Below are 16,401 nucleotides of genomic sequence, written 5' to 3'. Positions count from 1 at the left end.
GTGGGACCTGGGGAACCGAGCCTCGAACCGGGGTCCTTAGGCTTCACAGGCAAGCGCTTAACCGCTAAGCCATCTCTCCAGCCCATTTCTGATGCTTTTTAATGAACAATAAAAGTGGAAAACGAGAGAGCTTCATTCATGATAATGTTACTGTAGAACCAAATCGTGGATTGCGCCTAGTATCAGAAGACCTGACTCCTTGTCAGTAAACCTTCGCTACCGAAGGAGAAGCCAGTTGGATGTTTCTTCAGTGACTGTAATGAATTCGCAGTAGTCTTAGCAGGAGAGGGAGAAGGTTCATAGGAGCTTACCCAGTCTGTAGGTGTGTTTCTCCCCGATTCCCTTTGACCCTATCCTGAGCCCTTCCAGATAAAGGCAGAAGTTCATTTTCTTCTTGAACTGATTTTGACAGAGGCCAGAAGAGAACAGTGCTTGTAAGTCAGGAGGCCAAGGACCTCATCTCTACACTACAAAGTGAGAGCCATTTATGGGATGACCTCAAGGCCCATGCCAGTTCTAAAATCCAAGACTGGGATATCTAAGCCTGATGATAATCTCCCAGAAAATATCTCCCAAACTGAGCTGTTGGGAGGCAAGGTGGTACAGTGGTTAGAAGGATGTGGCCTAGAGTCAAATCCTGGCCCACGGCTTCCTTACGGCCCCCTCTGTTGCAGTCTTCTCTAAATTGGGATGCTAAATGCAACCCCTTGCAAGTTGTCAAGACAGCAAATCAGCAAAGATCGCTGCACCTGGGGTGGGGTAAGGAGCTTTAGTTAAATGGCCTCAGCTGTCCCAACTGTGCCTCAATAATGTTCAGCTGCCCCACATCCCTCCCTCACCTTCTACAATGCCAAGAACCCAAGAGAAGCTGCAAGAACGTGACAACTTTATCCAACAAATGCAGCATACAGAAGGAAGAACAAAAGAAAGCAAGCTGGGCTGGAGAGATGGCTTAGTGGTTAGGCGCTTGCCTTTGAGGCCTAAGGACCCCGGTTCGAGGCTGGGTTCCCCAGGTCCCACGTTAGCCAGATGCACAAGGGGGCGCACGCGTCTGGAGTTCATTTGCAGAGGCTGGAAGCCCTGGCGCGCCCATTCTCTCTCTCTCCCTCTATCTGTCTTTCTCTCTGTGTCTGTCGCTCTCAAATAAATAAATAAAAAAAATGAACAAAAGAAAGCAAGCTTTTTTTATAGGCAGTCAGCCAGGGACAGAGGCCCACAGAGAACATGGATGCTACATTGTCTGCCATGGTAGGACTAGAGCCTGCATTTGATACACTTTTGTCCAAGATGGCTGCAAGCAACACTGCCCAGCAGCTAAGCACTACTGGATGGGCTGGCCCCTCCTGAGTCAGCCCCTTGACTCGGCCAACCAATCAGTTCTCTCCCTTACACACCTGAGTCTGATGACCATGTGTAACGCACTTGGTCCCTTTAAATTCTCCTGGCTCCTGACTCTCCTGGTCCTTGCTCTGGTAGGGCCTCCCCTTCCCAGCCTGGCTGGGAAGGCAGGGACGATTTCTTATTTGCCTAGGCATTCTCCTGCTTGTTTTCTACATGCTTTCCAGGTTTACTACAATGTGTGATCTTTTGTTTATTTATTTGAGAGAGTCAGGGAGAAAGAGGCAGAGACAGAATGAACACACCAGGGCCTCCAGCCACTGCAAATGAACTCCAGAGGCATGTACCCCCTTGTGCATCTGCCTTACGTGGGTCCTGGGGAACTGAACCTAGGTCCTTTGGCTTTATAAGCAAACGCCTTAACCGCTAAGCCATCTCTCCAGGCCACTCTCCTGTTTTGGTCTTTTCTAACCCCATCTGGGAGAACGAAGGAGAGGGGACTCTTGGTTTGGGCTCTCATGCTTAGCTTTCTACACGCACAAGTGTCTTCTCTAGAGGCTCTTTCCCCTCTTGGAGATTTCTCTGTGAAGGACATTCTCTCCATTCTCCCCACCCCTTGCCAGTGGCAAGGAAGATACTTCACTTCTGGCTTCAGTCTTTCACCTAGCCTTCCCCTGAATCCTAATTCTCCCTAAAGTAAACCTAGTAATTCGTAATTTATCCTTCTCAGAGTTTTTTTTTTAATCCTTTCAATTATTTTCGGCCACTGATAAGAATCCAAAAGTTGGAATCCAGGCCTGGGATTCCCTGCATTTTTATGGAATTTAATCCCTTCCTAAACCCAAATCCTGCATCAATACCATCCAAGTTAACACAAACTTTATGTGCCCTTACCACATTCTAAATGGCTTTCAATAAATCAAGGAAAAGCCACAAAATTGAAATGTATAGAAAGATTGTTGAGTGTAAATGAAGCTCCTCTCCTCCCCTATATGTCATTCTCTCAGGCACTCCCACACAGAGGGGTGAGGAGTTCTGTTGATCCTCCACTTGGTGCCTGTGGTGGCTTGATTCAGGTGTCCCCCATAAACTTAGGTGTTCTGAATGCTAGTTCCCAGCTAGTGGAGATTCGGGAATTAACGCCTCTGGAGGCAGTGTATTGTTGAGGGCGGGCTTATGGTTATTATAGCCAGTGTCCCTATGCCACTGTCTGGCACACACTCCTGTTGCTATGTCCACCTTATGCTGGCCAGGGGGTGATGTCCACCCTCTCTCTGCTCATGCCATCGTGGGGCTTCCCCTCAAGCCTGGGAGCCAAAGTAAACCTTTTTTTTTTTTTCCCCACAAGCTGCTTTTGGTCAGGTGATTTCCACCAGCAATGTGAACCTGACTGCAACAGTGCTAATTTGGGGAAAAGGCCCACTTTGGCTCTCTGGGCCTGTTTGCTAAGGACATCTTTGAAGGGATAGCTTGGTCTCCTTGACTTGTGGGGAATGTACTGCTGCAGGCCCCACCTCCAGAGAGGCCTTAGTTGTCCATAGTCATGTTGAGAGCAAATGAGGCAGTACGCTGTGAGTGTGCACCGTGAACAAAGCTGAGGTTAAGGTTACAACTCCATGGTAGAACATGTGAGACCCTTGGTTAAATCTGTAGCACTGCAAAAAGAAAGTCATAATAAAGGAAGATAATTTGATCTAAATCTGTTTTGCTCCTGTTTTCTCACTTCATCCTCCTCCTTGCCCCCATCCCATCCCTCGTCCAATATGGATGATGTTCATGGATCCTGAAAAGTCTTGCTCAAGCTAACCTTTTTATACACTAGTGCCCATTTTAGGAAATACTAACCAAAAGTTAGTTCAAGCATAATGAAGTGTTTCTCATGCACTGCCTCCAAGTTCTCTCCAAAGCCCTTCTGGAAATTTCTGTTGAGGATCCAGAGTATAATTACTGCATTATCCTGTTCCATGATTAAGCTTTGTATAACACATCCCTATTTCCTCCTCTTCCTTTAGAATGATTAGAGAAGAAATCTAGCTATTGTGTGCACACAGGAACAAAAAGACAGGAGGGGAACAGAAAAGCTAAGACAATAAATACTATAGTTCCCTAATCTAGCCAGAATCAAATCCTTTTGAGCAAAATATAAGTGAAGAATATTCTAGAATAAAGGCACTTAGCTTATTTAACCATTGTCTCTTTAGACTTCCAGATGAGAAAAGCCCAGAAACAGATTCTGCAAGGTCACAGAGCCAGCCACCACTATTTCTACTATCCCATCAAACCTCTCTCCTGGTCTACTTCTACTGTCCAGACAAGGGATGCTACGACCAACTGTGTCATTTTAGTTCACTTTGTACCTGCATTACTGCATCTAATCTATGAATGATTATAGGCGCATCGTGTTCTAAAAATTTTCTAATTCAAGATAAAGGTTTTTGTTTGGTTTTTTGTTTTGTTTTGTTTTTTGAGGTAGGGTCTCACTCTAGCCCAGGCTAACCTGGAATTCACTATGGAGTCTCAGGGTGGCCTCGAACCCATGGCAGTCCTCCTACCTCTGCCTCCTGAGCGCTGGGATTAAAGGCGTGTGCCACCACGCCCAGCTCTTTTTTTTTTTTTTTTTTTTACTGTTTGAAGGTCTAGTAAAATGAAAACAATTGAGTTCGTAAGAGGAAAGTAATCAAAACAAAATATTTTATTTAATAGTCTTAATTATCCACAAATACTTGGATGAGTTGCCGTTAAAGTGTGTACTTATTAATTTAGTTAACTATCATTTCAGCTGTGACAGCGTCATTTCACAACACTACCTCTGTAAGCTGAGCATGCTACCTGCATTAATAGTTGTCTTTACAATGTGAACAAGAAGTAGATGAGGCCAGGACTGGCGGGGCATGCCTGCAACCCCAGCACTCTTTGAGGCAGAGGCAGAGGCAGGAGAGGGTAGAATTCAAGGGGACAGGGACAGGAAAGCAGAAGAAAAGAAGGCACAGAAGAGAACACAAGGGAAAGCAGGATGGAAGAAGAAGGAAGAGGAATGAGAGAGAGAAGAGGAAATGGGGAGGTTAGATGGCAGGAAAAGGTGCAGGAACTAGCTAGAAAGCTTTATTATTAGGTAGCCAGTTAGGGGAAGGCTTCAAAAAAAAAGGGGGGGGAGCCCAAAAGATGTCAAAATTGGCCTGCTGCAGAACTAGAACTCAGCATCTAATCCAGTCTCATCTAATCACCTATCTTTCTCTCTCTTTCTCTTCCCCCTGAGCCCAATAAATAGACTTATGGGGAGGTAGGGGACCTTCCTTTATTGTCTTGGCTGCTCATCGCTCCATGTCTGAATCTCAGAGGTCCCAATACCAGTAAGACCATGTCCTTCCCACTCTCTATTTTGTTAAGGCCCTTAGTTTTTTTTAAGCTATAGCATTTTAAAATCTCCCTGAGAAATTCCTTCACAATTTTTCCCCAGGCCCATGCTCGGCTCCCACATGGGCTCTCTGATCACGTGAGTGCATCCAGCCCCTTTCCTTGGCTCATGGACTCCCCTGAATAAATGTAATAATTTATAATTTATCCTTCTTAGCCTGTTTATTTCAATGCTTTGTTTAAAACAGATTAGAAACCCAGGGTTTCAAGTTTAAGGACTTTCCTTGAGCTCCAAAATCCTGTTGCAAAGGGACTAAAGAAGTGAAGAGAGGACGGATGAAGGGGAACAGAGGATGGCAGAGGAGGAGAACAGGAAGGGACAAGAGAGAAAGGGCAGGGAGGGGATAGAGAAAGAAGGTGGGAGAAAAGAGGACAGGAGGAGGGAAGAGAAGGAAGAGGACTTGAGAGAAGGGAGAGAAGGAAAAAGAGAAAAGGAGAGTAAGTAGGAAGGGGAATGGAGAAGGAGGGAGGGGAAGGGATAGGGGAGGAGGTGAGAAGAGGTATAGGAATTGTAGAGAAGAGGGTTTAAGAGAGGAGAGAGAAGGGGAGACGAGATGAAGGGAGGGGAAAGGAGAGAGAAGGGGATGGGAAAGAAGAGGAGTGGTGCAGAAGAGGAGGAGAGGAACAGAGGAGGTAGAGGAAGGGAGGGGCATGAAGAAGAGATGGAAGAGGAGGCACAAGGAATGGGAAGGAAGTGAGAGGTGGAGGGAGCAAGGGGGAACGGGTGGTGAGGAGAGATGAGGCCATCCTGAGACTACATGGTGAATCTCAGGTCAGCCTGAACCAGAGTGAGATCCTACCTCAGGGGGAAAACTAAAAACAACAAAACAAAACGCTAGTTCTTCGCTCTTCAACAAGAATGTGGATTCAAATCCCAATCCCAATTTTAATTACACAACCCTAAAGAGGTCACTCTCTAAGCCTGATACTTACAACAGTGCGTAGCTAGTTCACTGGGCTGTTAGGCTTACATGAACAGCACATCAAAGTGTCTTACAGGACTGTGAGTAGAGCTCAGCAGGAGCGCACTTACCTAGCGTATGCAAGGACCCCCAGCACCGCACCACCAGAAGTGTTGTGAAACCACACAGCCCAGAAGCTATATTAGCAAAGACAATGCAGGGCTGCTCCTATTCCAATCACCATAATAAAGGAGCCCTGCATTTGTATTTCAAAGAGGATATTTATTCAGTATGTAATTTCACATATTATCAAGGAGTAGCTTCAACTGAAAGCCTGTATTTAGACCTTCAGAGCCAGCCCCGTGTTATCACTCATGCAAGAGGGTCCCAGTCACCCAATGGGACTACCCTGAGTTTTATTTATTTATTTTGTTTATTTTTTTTAATTTGAGAGCGACAGAGAGAAAGAGGCAGATAGAGAGAGAGAATGGGCGCGCCAGGGCCTCCAGACACTGCAGATGAACTCCAGATGCCTGCGCCCCTTGTGCATCTGGCTAACGTGGGTCCTGGAGAATCCAGCCTCAAACTGGGTTCCTCTGGCTTCAAGGCAAGCGCTTAACCACTAAGCTATCTCCCCAGCCCCTACCCTGAGTTTTATAATTAGCATGTACAATTATCCTTGGGGTGTGGGAATATGTTACGCCTTTATTTAAAAAAATCTCCTTGACAGAAAGCATACTTCACAAATCATTAGCTTAATGCTGACTCTGCAGATGTACTCCAGGGCAAATATAGTAAGGACAGAGACAAAACATGCTGTCTTACACTATCCCAGCAAAGGCTTTCAATATGCCCTGATACAGCAACTTAAATTTTCAGTTCTCAAAACACAGAAAAGCTTTATTATTTATGAAAATCACCCATTAAACCACCCTAACATGAGCTGATTCTGCTATGCAAAATGTGCAAACAGATGAAAACTGAAATGTCATGTCATACATTCAGTACAAATAATATAAAGGTTAGAAAGCTGTATTCTCAGTCAACACTCCAACTTCTCCAGGGAGGAAGAAGGTTGAGACAGGTTTCACACTGTCACCCAGGCTTGTCTTAAGCTCACTATGTAGCCGAGGCTGGCCTTGAACTCTAGGTGATACTCTTGCCTCAGCCTGCCAAGTGCTAATATTACCACAGTGGCCATGCTAGAACACACATAATACCATTCAACCACAGTAAAAACGCTGCATGGCTGTCCATAGGAAAAGGATGGTGTGAGAGCTACCCTCTGTTGGCCTACATCCTCAAGGATCTCCTTCAGTGGGCAGTTTTAGGTGAGGTGAGGGCAACTGGGACCAGTGGAATCCAAAGTTGTCCCACGACCTGCCATCCAGTGATCCAGTAGATGATATACTTCCCACTAGACATACCATGTTTTCCAGGCTAGGCCTTGAAGACCAGGCGCCCCAGGTGTTCCTTTAAGATCAGGCAAAGGAGGACACTCTGAAGGGACATACTGTCACTCTTCTAGTAGGCAGATTACCCAATCTGTAGTACATAGCCCTTGGGAAGCATAATAAACAGCCACCTGCTGGTTGGTTGAGGCAAATCTCAGCCACATGGGCTCTTGAGTCTGCTTCTGCACTTGTTATGCTGACAGAAAAGAGGAATGAAGCAAGGCGCTCTTAACTGTTCAGAATTAGAACCCTGATTGTAGTTCTTGAAGCATGTGGATGATCTCATGTCTTGCAAGGACCATTCTTTGGAGAGACTATTAGCTGACACCAATTGTACTTCACATATGCTTATCCAAAGACAACCGTCTCTTCCTATCGGGCAAAAATGACTGCAATACACCCAAACCCCAAGGAAACACAAGTGAAATATAAACATGGTTGCATTTGGTGTGCCTGTAAATAGTTCGGCATTAAAACAAAGTTAGTCTTTAGCCTGAACAAAGATGGAGCAAGTGAGAGTTTTGCTTGTAATTCAATAAATGAGTATCGATGATGCTCCAGGATAATGCTGGGCTCACAGACTGTGCCAAGATGCTTAACTGTAGAATATGCAGAGGACCCAACTTTTAAAACAAGAAAAATTATTTTTCTTCAATAAGAACTAAAAAACTGTGATTTTCTATTTTGAATTCTAGTAACCCAGGTTAATGGTGAGTATTCACAGGTTAAACCCAAATACAAAGACCCACTGTGAAGTGCGGGAGATCCTGCACATTATGGGGTCTCTTGGAATGCAGAACAGTAAAGAAAACATATGCATTTCTTTTGGTTTGATGTCTGAGGTGATATGGTCCCACTATGTAACTCAGTATGCCTCAAACTCCCTTATAAGGACCCTGCCCAGCTATGTAGTACTCATAATTAAACAGACCTTGATTTTTAAAAGAATGGCTAGACTCGAAGGATAGTTTGCTCTCTCAAAACTGAACAGATGTAAAAATTTTCCTCTAAATTACAGATTGGTCAACAGAGATCCATTGTCCTCTTTCCCAAGTAAATGGCAGTTAAGCATTAGCAGCCAGAGACTTGCATGAACTACAGCTGTAAAACGTCTTGGCTGTTTATCTGCTGAAATGAATTAAACACCCAATATCGCTTACCTTGTAATCTCGGGATACATTTTCTGATGTCACTGAACCTGAAATCTGACTAGAAATTGTAGCAGCTATAAGCTGTTTACACCATTCAACATGTGACCCTGTAGGACTAAAAGAAATAATGTGATTAAAAATTTCAAAACATAGCCTCCTGGTGAGAAAAAGGCATACAGAAAAGGGAATGGATATACACACCTTTTTTTTTTTTTTTTTTTTGAAACAGGGTCTCATGTAGCCTAGGCTGGTCTCAAACTCACTATGTAACCAAGACTGGCCTTGAAATTTCTAATCCTCTTGCCTTTGCCTCCTAAGCACTGGGATGTCAGGCATGTACCACCATGACCAGCTAGTATGTACATTTCTTTAGATTAATGAACTTTTACTGAGCTATTTCTTTGCTTTACCATTTATCTTAAGAACAGAAATACTGATGCAAAAAAGTAAGATTAGGTTTTATCAAAATCATATGGAAAGGGCTGGAGAGTTGGTTTAGTTGTTAAGGTGCCTGCCTGGAAAACCAAAGGACCCAGGTTCGACTCCCCAGGACCCACATAAGCCAGATGCATTAGGTGGCACATGTGTCTGTAGTTTGTTTGCAGCAGCTAGAAGGCCCTGGCGTGCCCATTCTCTCTCCCTCTCAAATAAATATAATAAAAAATGAAATAAAAACTTAAAAAAATAAATTATATGGAAAAATGATTCTGAACATAATATATATAATTATTTCAAAGTAAAATATTCACTTTACAGCGTATGATCTTCAAACATTCAATCAATTTTGGTGAACAAAAGGCTCTTGATGGAGCCAAGGTGATGGTAATTGTAAAGAACAAGCTGGAAATGGCATTTCGAGTACAATACTAACACTGCATTGCATTTCTGCTTGTGTTTCAATGACTTACAAAAGGTTCTGTCAGTTGTTATGGGATAGTCTCATAACCATGTGTGACAAAAAGGCAGAATAGGGACTTGCCAGCTTGGGTGGAGATGAGGAAATAGAGGTGCTGAGGCCACAATATGCCATTAGGAAGTGGCCCTCCTTCCAAATATGCCACAGCCAATGATGACCAGCTGACTGAGCACAATAAACAGAACCTTCTGCTTTCTTGGTCCTCTAGTGTTCCGCACATGTAGCCGCGCAGTGACCCATTTTACAGAGCAGAAAAGTCCAGCCTCCATTTTTGTCCAAAGTCACCTGACTGGAAAGTGGCTGGGTTGGGCTCACCTGACCTAATGGACCTCATAGGAAACTAGGCAGTGACAGAATTGAAACTTGCCCCCCGGAGCCAGGCTCCTCTTCAGACCTGACAAAACAAAAAAATATCAAGCAGCAGCTGGGCATGGTGTCACATCTTTATTCCCAGCACATAGGAGGACTGCTGTGAGTTCAAGGCCAGCCTGAGACTACAAAGTAAATTCCAGGTCAGCCTGGGCTAAAGCAAGACTCTAACTCAAAAAAACCAGAACAGCAAAAGACACTTTATCTTTAAGAGATGTTTTAGACATTTAAAAAATGTCAATTTATGAGGGGACTTAATAGATTGGTATTGTATGTATCTAAGTACAATGATTGAGATGGGAAGGGGATATGATGGAGAATGGAATTTCCAAGGGGAAAGTGAGGGGGGGAGGGAGGGTATTACCATGGGATATTTTTTATAATCATGGAAAATGTTAATAAAAATTGAGAAAAAAAATGTCAATTTAAGGGCTTGAGAGATGACTTAGTGGTTAAGGTACTTGCTTGCCTGCGAAGCCTAAGGACTCATGTTCAACTCCCCAAATCCCACATAAGCCAGACGCACAAGATGATGCGTGCATCTGGAGTTTGACTGCAGTGGCTAGAGGCCCTGGTGTGCCAATTCTCTCTCAATTCTCTCTCTCTCATAAAATTTTTTTTTAATTAATGTCAATTTAATCTGCACTCATGTGTTTGAAGGAAACAATGTGTAAACTAACCTAGGTAGTAAAATAAACAAAACTGAGGTCCTGTACCAGTCTCTCATTAACGCAGCCCCTCTGTGTAGTTGAAAATATAAGTAGAAACACTTGCTGACTGGTCAGATATTTCCGATATACTGGAAATCTATAGTCCTCATAGAAATCAGAACTCTACCACAAGTTCTAACAGGGAGGAGGGGAGATGGAGGGCTCTAGTTTCCTTTATAAAGGAGTCTGTCACCTTTATTACTAGTTTATAACCTTTTTTTGTTTTTGAGGTAGGCTGACCTGGAATTCAGGCACACCTCGAACTCACAGCGATCCTTCTACTTCTGCCTCCCAAGTGCTGGCCTGTTTTTTTTTTCTTTTTGAAACAGGGTCTCATTCTGTATTTCAGCTGGCCTAGAACTTGCTATGTAGATGAGGCTGTCTTCAAACTCATAGCAACCCTCCTGCATCCACCTCTCAGGTGCTGGTGATTACAGGCACGAACCATCAAACCCATCTTCTTTTTTTCCCCTCTATCAGTACCCACGCTCACTGCAAATACAGGAAAAACCTGGGCAAACACTACTTCTGATAAGATAAGATCCTTTTCTGCCTTCTTCAGATAAGGACACTTCTCTTTACTTTGAGGTACTGCACCCCCCACTTCATCAGAGTCTATGGGGAGAGGGAAGGAAGGCCTGGCACTCCCTTGTGCTTCCACTTGTAGATGAGCGACCTGGGCCCAGCCAATCCCAGGTTCCTCTTCTACCAACAGGCTGCTGGAGGCCTATCCCCACCCATACCCATTTGAAGAAAACGAGACAGACAAACCCCTCTTGGGAGCAGTTTTGTGAGCCAAAATATCTCCTCTGTGGCTTAAAGTAGATTGAGCTGTGGGGTTTTTTTTTTTTTTGGTCACCTGCAGCAGGAAGTGTCCTGGCCAGAGAAGTTACACAGAGTGGTATCATGAGCCAGTAGACAGAAGGCCTAGGTTCAAGTCCCAGTAGCTCTGTGAGCTTCAGCAAGCCACATCCTCCCACAGGACCACAGCTTCATCACCAAGAGAAGCGCAGTACTCACAGGAGTGTGAGGGCCCCTTGGCTCATGGCACACGGGCAAGCCAAGCTTGTAGAGCCCAGTTTCACTCCTCAAAAACATGGGACACTTGACCTCTCCAGCCCCTTAGTCTGTGCAGCTGCCGCCCATGCTCCCTCTGCAGGCTGGAAGCTCCTGGCTTGGTGTTTATATCCTGGGCTCTCTTGAACTGACAGCGGAAGGCTCACCAGGCTGGCCCCACCTTTCGGGAACGTTCCTTGAAAATCTCCCTGCCCTGTTCCCATCCTGGAACCTTATTCTTCTGTGTCCGCCTAGTTCTCTGATTTAGGTCTCCAGCCAAGGTGCCACCCCTCAGCTCCAGCAGACAGATGCTTCCTTGGCAACTGCTCTTGGACATACCAGTGGCATCCACAATTTCTACATCCATAGCCTGCTGCTTCCTACCCTATTCTACCTAAAAGACGTCACCTCGGTAACACCATCTCCCCATAGCTAAAGATCTTGCAGCCCTCCTCCAACCTAATTGATTTTTCTCTCACAGCCAACAAACAATCTTCAGCAAACCCAAGCACCTCTACGTGCAAGTCGTTTTCAAAGTCCAAGAGTGACCACCTCTCTCTCCACGGCTCCATTACCCCAGGCTGACACCATGCTCTCACCTGGATGACTCCTACAGCCTCTTATCTGGGGGTTTTCTGCTTCAGCTCCTTCCCTTTCCTGTTTGTTGTCCCCACTGCACCCCACAGCCTACTCAAATCTCCTCAGCAATCAAGTCCCTAACGGTCCCTGCGCGGCTCTCCGCCAGTTGCCCCTGACCTCTCTAGCCAAACTCCTCTTCTCTCCCTGGAGCCCTTCTCACTACTAACACCGTGTCTGCTTGCTGATCCTGCAACATTTCTCTCGCATTCCCATCCCGAGATCTCAGCACCACCACTGCCTGGAAAGCTCTCAACTCTTCCAGCGCTTGAATCAAGTATCTCCTTTCCCTGCTCACACTACCTAAAACTCCAACTGCTGCACAAAGCACATACCCCATTCTGCCTGTCCCCTTCCCAGCTGACTTACCCCAGCACCTATGGCCATCTAACACAGGACACATTTAGCCTAGCTTTGTCCTCCTTGCAGCCAACATATGCTCCATGAGGGCAGAGATGGGCATTTGTATCCGGCTGTATCCCCAACTCAGGCACGCCTCAAAAAGTTGTCTCCCAGACATATAAATGAACTTAGATTTCAGTCTTTATTTGCCAAAAAAGGATGCATGGATGATAGTGTTGCTTCTCTTTTATCAAGGTTGACAACTTTAGGATGTATGTTTTAAAGTATGTATTTTTAATTAGAATAAGTGCCTTGATGTTATTTCTCATAAATATTGCTTAACCATCTTTTAGGACAATGATGAGATATTGCCTGTTAGAGGGAAGGGGACTTGGTTAACAGCATATTATTTTCTTCTGAAAGAATGTTTCTGGTGTTTATTATGTAAGATCCTATATGTGTGTTTGTGATATAAAGGTATCATTTCATTTGTTAATAAATAGTTATGTAATTTAAAAAATGTCCCATATTTGCAGAGCAAATGCATGAGTGAGGAAGCATTTTGTTAACCTGCTGACCAGACTCCACTGCCATTCAATTTGCCATAATGCTAACAGCAATCGTTCTACACTGTCAACAGGATCCCCACAGCTCACCTGAAACCTTTGGTGGGCCCATTTGTGAAGGTGACCCCATAATTTCTCACCCAAAATAGAAAAACATGAGAGTGTAGAAGAAAGATTTTAATAATAACATCCGTGCCGGGTGTGGTGGTACATGCCTTTAATCCCAGCACTTGGGAGGCAGAGGTAGGAGGACTGTCATGAGTTTGGGGCCACCCTGAGGCTACATAGTGAATTCCAGGTCAGCCTGGGCTAAAGCAAAACTCTACCTTGAAAAACCAAAATAATAATAATAATAATAATTACACCTATCCAACAGGTAAAACAGGACCATCCTGCATGACCTGTCCTTCTCATAGCTAAAGTGGTTATTAAAAATGCAGAATTCAGGGTTGTACCCCAGAAACTAGACTTACAGTGGGGCCCAAGAATCTGCACTTGCCCTTGAGGTGCTTCTGATGTAGGTTATATAGAACCACATATACCTAGGATGGCTGTCTTCCCAAGGTAATAGGCCTTGCCCTTAATCCCACATCACCTACATGTCTGCATGATCTAGTCTCATGAACAAAAAAGCCCTCCCCACTCCAGGTCTTGGGTAACTGCTACCAATCACCATTTAGTTCAAATGTCACACTTCCCCACACCTGTAAATGAAGACAACTACCCCACATCCACACGATACAGTGGATCACTACTGAGACTTTGGAGCTTTTGCGAAATACGAATTTGCAGGTCTCCCCTGAACTTCTTGAATCAAAATCCTTTGGCATGGGACCTGATCACTTGGAGTTCCTGAAAAGCACTGAACATGAGACATGCTGAGCTGGGGTGACATCCTCTAGCTCCTTCAATGATCCAGACCCACTCCCTGGCCGGAGTATACTTCTGCGTTCACCACCGGCCTAGCCTATCACATTTAATTTCAATTGTAAGCCCGAGAGCAAAAGACATCTTGTGTATTATTTGAACTGCCCAGACCTCATGCATTGTTGAGCACTTGCAGATGCATGAAGTCCTCACACCTGTAAGTGTTGTCTTAGCTGTAATTAGTTTTTAGGGAAGCTGATCGCTTGCGTAACTGACTTATTAAAATACACTGTAATGACATCCAGTTAGCAATCATGCTGCCCCTGTCTTTGGAAACTCCCCAAACTTCAACACACTGGTATGACTAAGACAGGCAGGAATGAACATCTGAAACTGACTGAGTGACATCCCAACAGTCTCTGTTGCCTAAGTGCACAGTGTCAGGGAAATAAACGGCAAGATGTGGAGAAACTGGATTTTCCAGCCATCCTTGTCCTCACTGGACTGGGTTGTGGCCTTTCCCAGCTGTACATGGTCTTGAACTGATTTCTCCTTAGTTCTGCCACTGCCTCAGAGGCAGGAGGCTCATGTATTCAGGAAAACGATGAATGAGTCCCTCGGAAGTGTCAAGAACCGAAAGTCCCCATTCTGTGTCCTCGCTTCCTGAGCAGTCTGGAAGTTGTCCCGTCTTTATCCACTGCCTAGGGGATCCTGTCTCCCATCCCAGTCCCTCACGTTAAAGACCCCAGGCGGCAGCCGCGGCAACGACAGTAAACTTGGGGTCTGAAATCCCCGCGAGGTCAGAAAGTGACGCTGAAAATGAGAAGCCGGGTGACACCGCCCATCGGAGGCTTCGCGGCGCTGGGCAAGGGCAGGGCAGGGCACGCCAGCGAACCGGGCGGAAGCGAGCCAGGTGCGCAGCCGAGCGGCCCGACACCGGGGGCGGGGAGGGGCGGCCGAGCTCGGGCGCGGCCCCGCTTACCTACCTGTCCAGAGTCTCCACGCTGGGCTGCCGGGAGCCGGCCGACGCGGCCCCGGAGGCCCGCGGAGCTCTCCAGCCGCCCACCGAGCCCAGGCCCGGGGCCCCGGCGCCTTCGCAGCCCGCCGCTGCCCCCACCGGCCTGTCCATGGCGCCGAACCCCGCCGCCTCCGGGAAACCGCAGTTGGCAGCGGACCAGCGACCGGCAAACCTGTGTCACTCGCCCCCTGCCTCCCCGCTAGGCCGGCCGCCCGCCCGTCAGCCCGCTTCAAGCAGTCGCCGCCATTAAGCTGTCACCTGGCGGCCCTATGTTACCCACAAGGCCGCGCGCGCGGGGGCGAGGGGGCGGGACCTGGCCGGTGGGCGGGGCCTGTCTGATGGGCGGGGCCTAGGGACTACTCAGGGCCGCCCCGGCCCCCTGGATCTGGGGTTTGCCTGCTGCCTGCCCCCCGGACGACCCGCTTGTGTGGCCCGAACATTTACCAAACCAAGGAGACTGCCAACGGCTTATAAATGACAAACTGTGCTCTGCAATCTAACCAGATTGACTATAGAGATATGTGGCGTGGGGAAAAAAAGATGCTTGGAGAAGTTCCAGAATTAAAACAAAAATTGTTTTCCCGGGCTGGAGAGATGGCTTACCGTTTAAGGCGCTTGCCTGCAAAGCTACAGAACGCCGGTTCAATCCCCCAGGACCCACATAAGCCAGCTGTACAAGAGGAGCGCATGCATTTGGAGTTCGTTTGCAGTGGTGGCTAGGGGCCCTGGCGCGCCCATTCTCTCTCTCCTTGCAAATTAATTAATTAATTTAAAAAAAAATTGTTTTCCCCCTCAGGGAAGTTTCTGGGAAGCTCCTTGCGTGCCTCTGTCCTTGACATCTTGAAGCAATGTGCGATTGCCTACGTTTTAGCAGTTCCTCCCCATCCTGTTCTTGCCTCTACCCCCCTCTCCATCCCCCACAAATCAACCTCCCTGCCATCTGTAGAGCAACCATGTGTCCCAGTGCCACCCTCAGAACTTCCGCCCCTGGTTTATGTTAACAGTAACATTTAATTTCGGTTATTGAAACTCACCACTGTGAAAATCAAGCCAATGTCTGATGATAAAGGAATCTAAGACATCTGACTCCTGGGCCAGACTTTGCTCCTTTGGCTTGGGGTTTGCTCTCTGGGCTACTCACATATCAAGAGGACAATGGTCATGTCATGCCCTGCCAACAGTGTCCTGCAACAGAGCTTCCCGTGTTCATCCTGTGTTCATCTTGTTCTACTGGCTGAATAGCTTCAAGCTGAACCTTCAGGAACCATCTTACATCCAAGCACAGTAAATGTGGAGTAAAGAACGGCACAGTGAGGAAGGCTCGGGAGCAAGGAGGGGAACACTGCAGTCACACTGGAAAACTATCTCCTACAAGCTTCTGGTTTTCCAGTTTCTGTTTTTGTTTTGTTTTCTTTTTGAGACAGGATCTCAGTGCAGCCCTAGCTGCCCTGTGACCCTTTTTAAAAAAATTTTATTTATTTATTTGAGAGCGACAAATAGATATAGAGAGAGAGAGAGAATGGGCGCACCAGGGCCTCCAGCCACTGCAAACGAACTCCAGACGCGTGCGCCCCCTTGTGCATCTGGCTAACGTGGGACCTGGGGAACTGAGCCTCGAACCGGGGTCCTTAGGCTTCACAGGCAAGCGCTTAACCTGCCCTG

At 46.3% G+C, this 16,401-nt stretch overlaps 1 protein-coding gene across 7 annotated transcripts in view; it reads right to left on the bottom strand.

Moving 5' to 3' along the window:
- Mtmr1 (myotubularin related protein 1) overlaps nucleotides 1–14,993 on the bottom strand; it is a 72,788-nt gene extending 57,795 nt beyond the window's left edge. For 3 of the 7 annotated variants that reach the window (XM_012951311.2, XM_045140423.1, XM_004668927.2), the window contains exons 1-2: nucleotides 14,708–14,992; nucleotides 8,269–8,374 (exon numbers count right to left, since the gene is read on the bottom strand). In XM_012951311.2, coding sequence (XP_012806765.1) covers nucleotides 8,269–8,374; nucleotides 14,708–14,850 — 249 coding nt within the window. In that variant the 5' untranslated portion in view covers nucleotides 14,851–14,992. Of the gene's footprint in view, nucleotides 1–8,268; nucleotides 8,375–14,707 lie in introns of those variants that run through there. The other 4 variants (XM_045140421.1, XM_045140422.1, XM_045140424.1 and 1 more) reach the window with 3 other exon arrangements.
- Nucleotides 14,994–16,401: the final 1,408 nt, after the last annotated feature.

This window comes from Jaculus jaculus, chromosome X (assembly GCF_020740685.1).
Source record: "Jaculus jaculus isolate mJacJac1 chromosome X, mJacJac1.mat.Y.cur, whole genome shotgun sequence".
Taxonomy (NCBI): domain Eukaryota; kingdom Metazoa; phylum Chordata; class Mammalia; order Rodentia; family Dipodidae; genus Jaculus; species Jaculus jaculus.
Note: the sequence above shows the minus strand (reverse complement) of the source record. Positions and strands in the feature narration are given on the sequence as shown.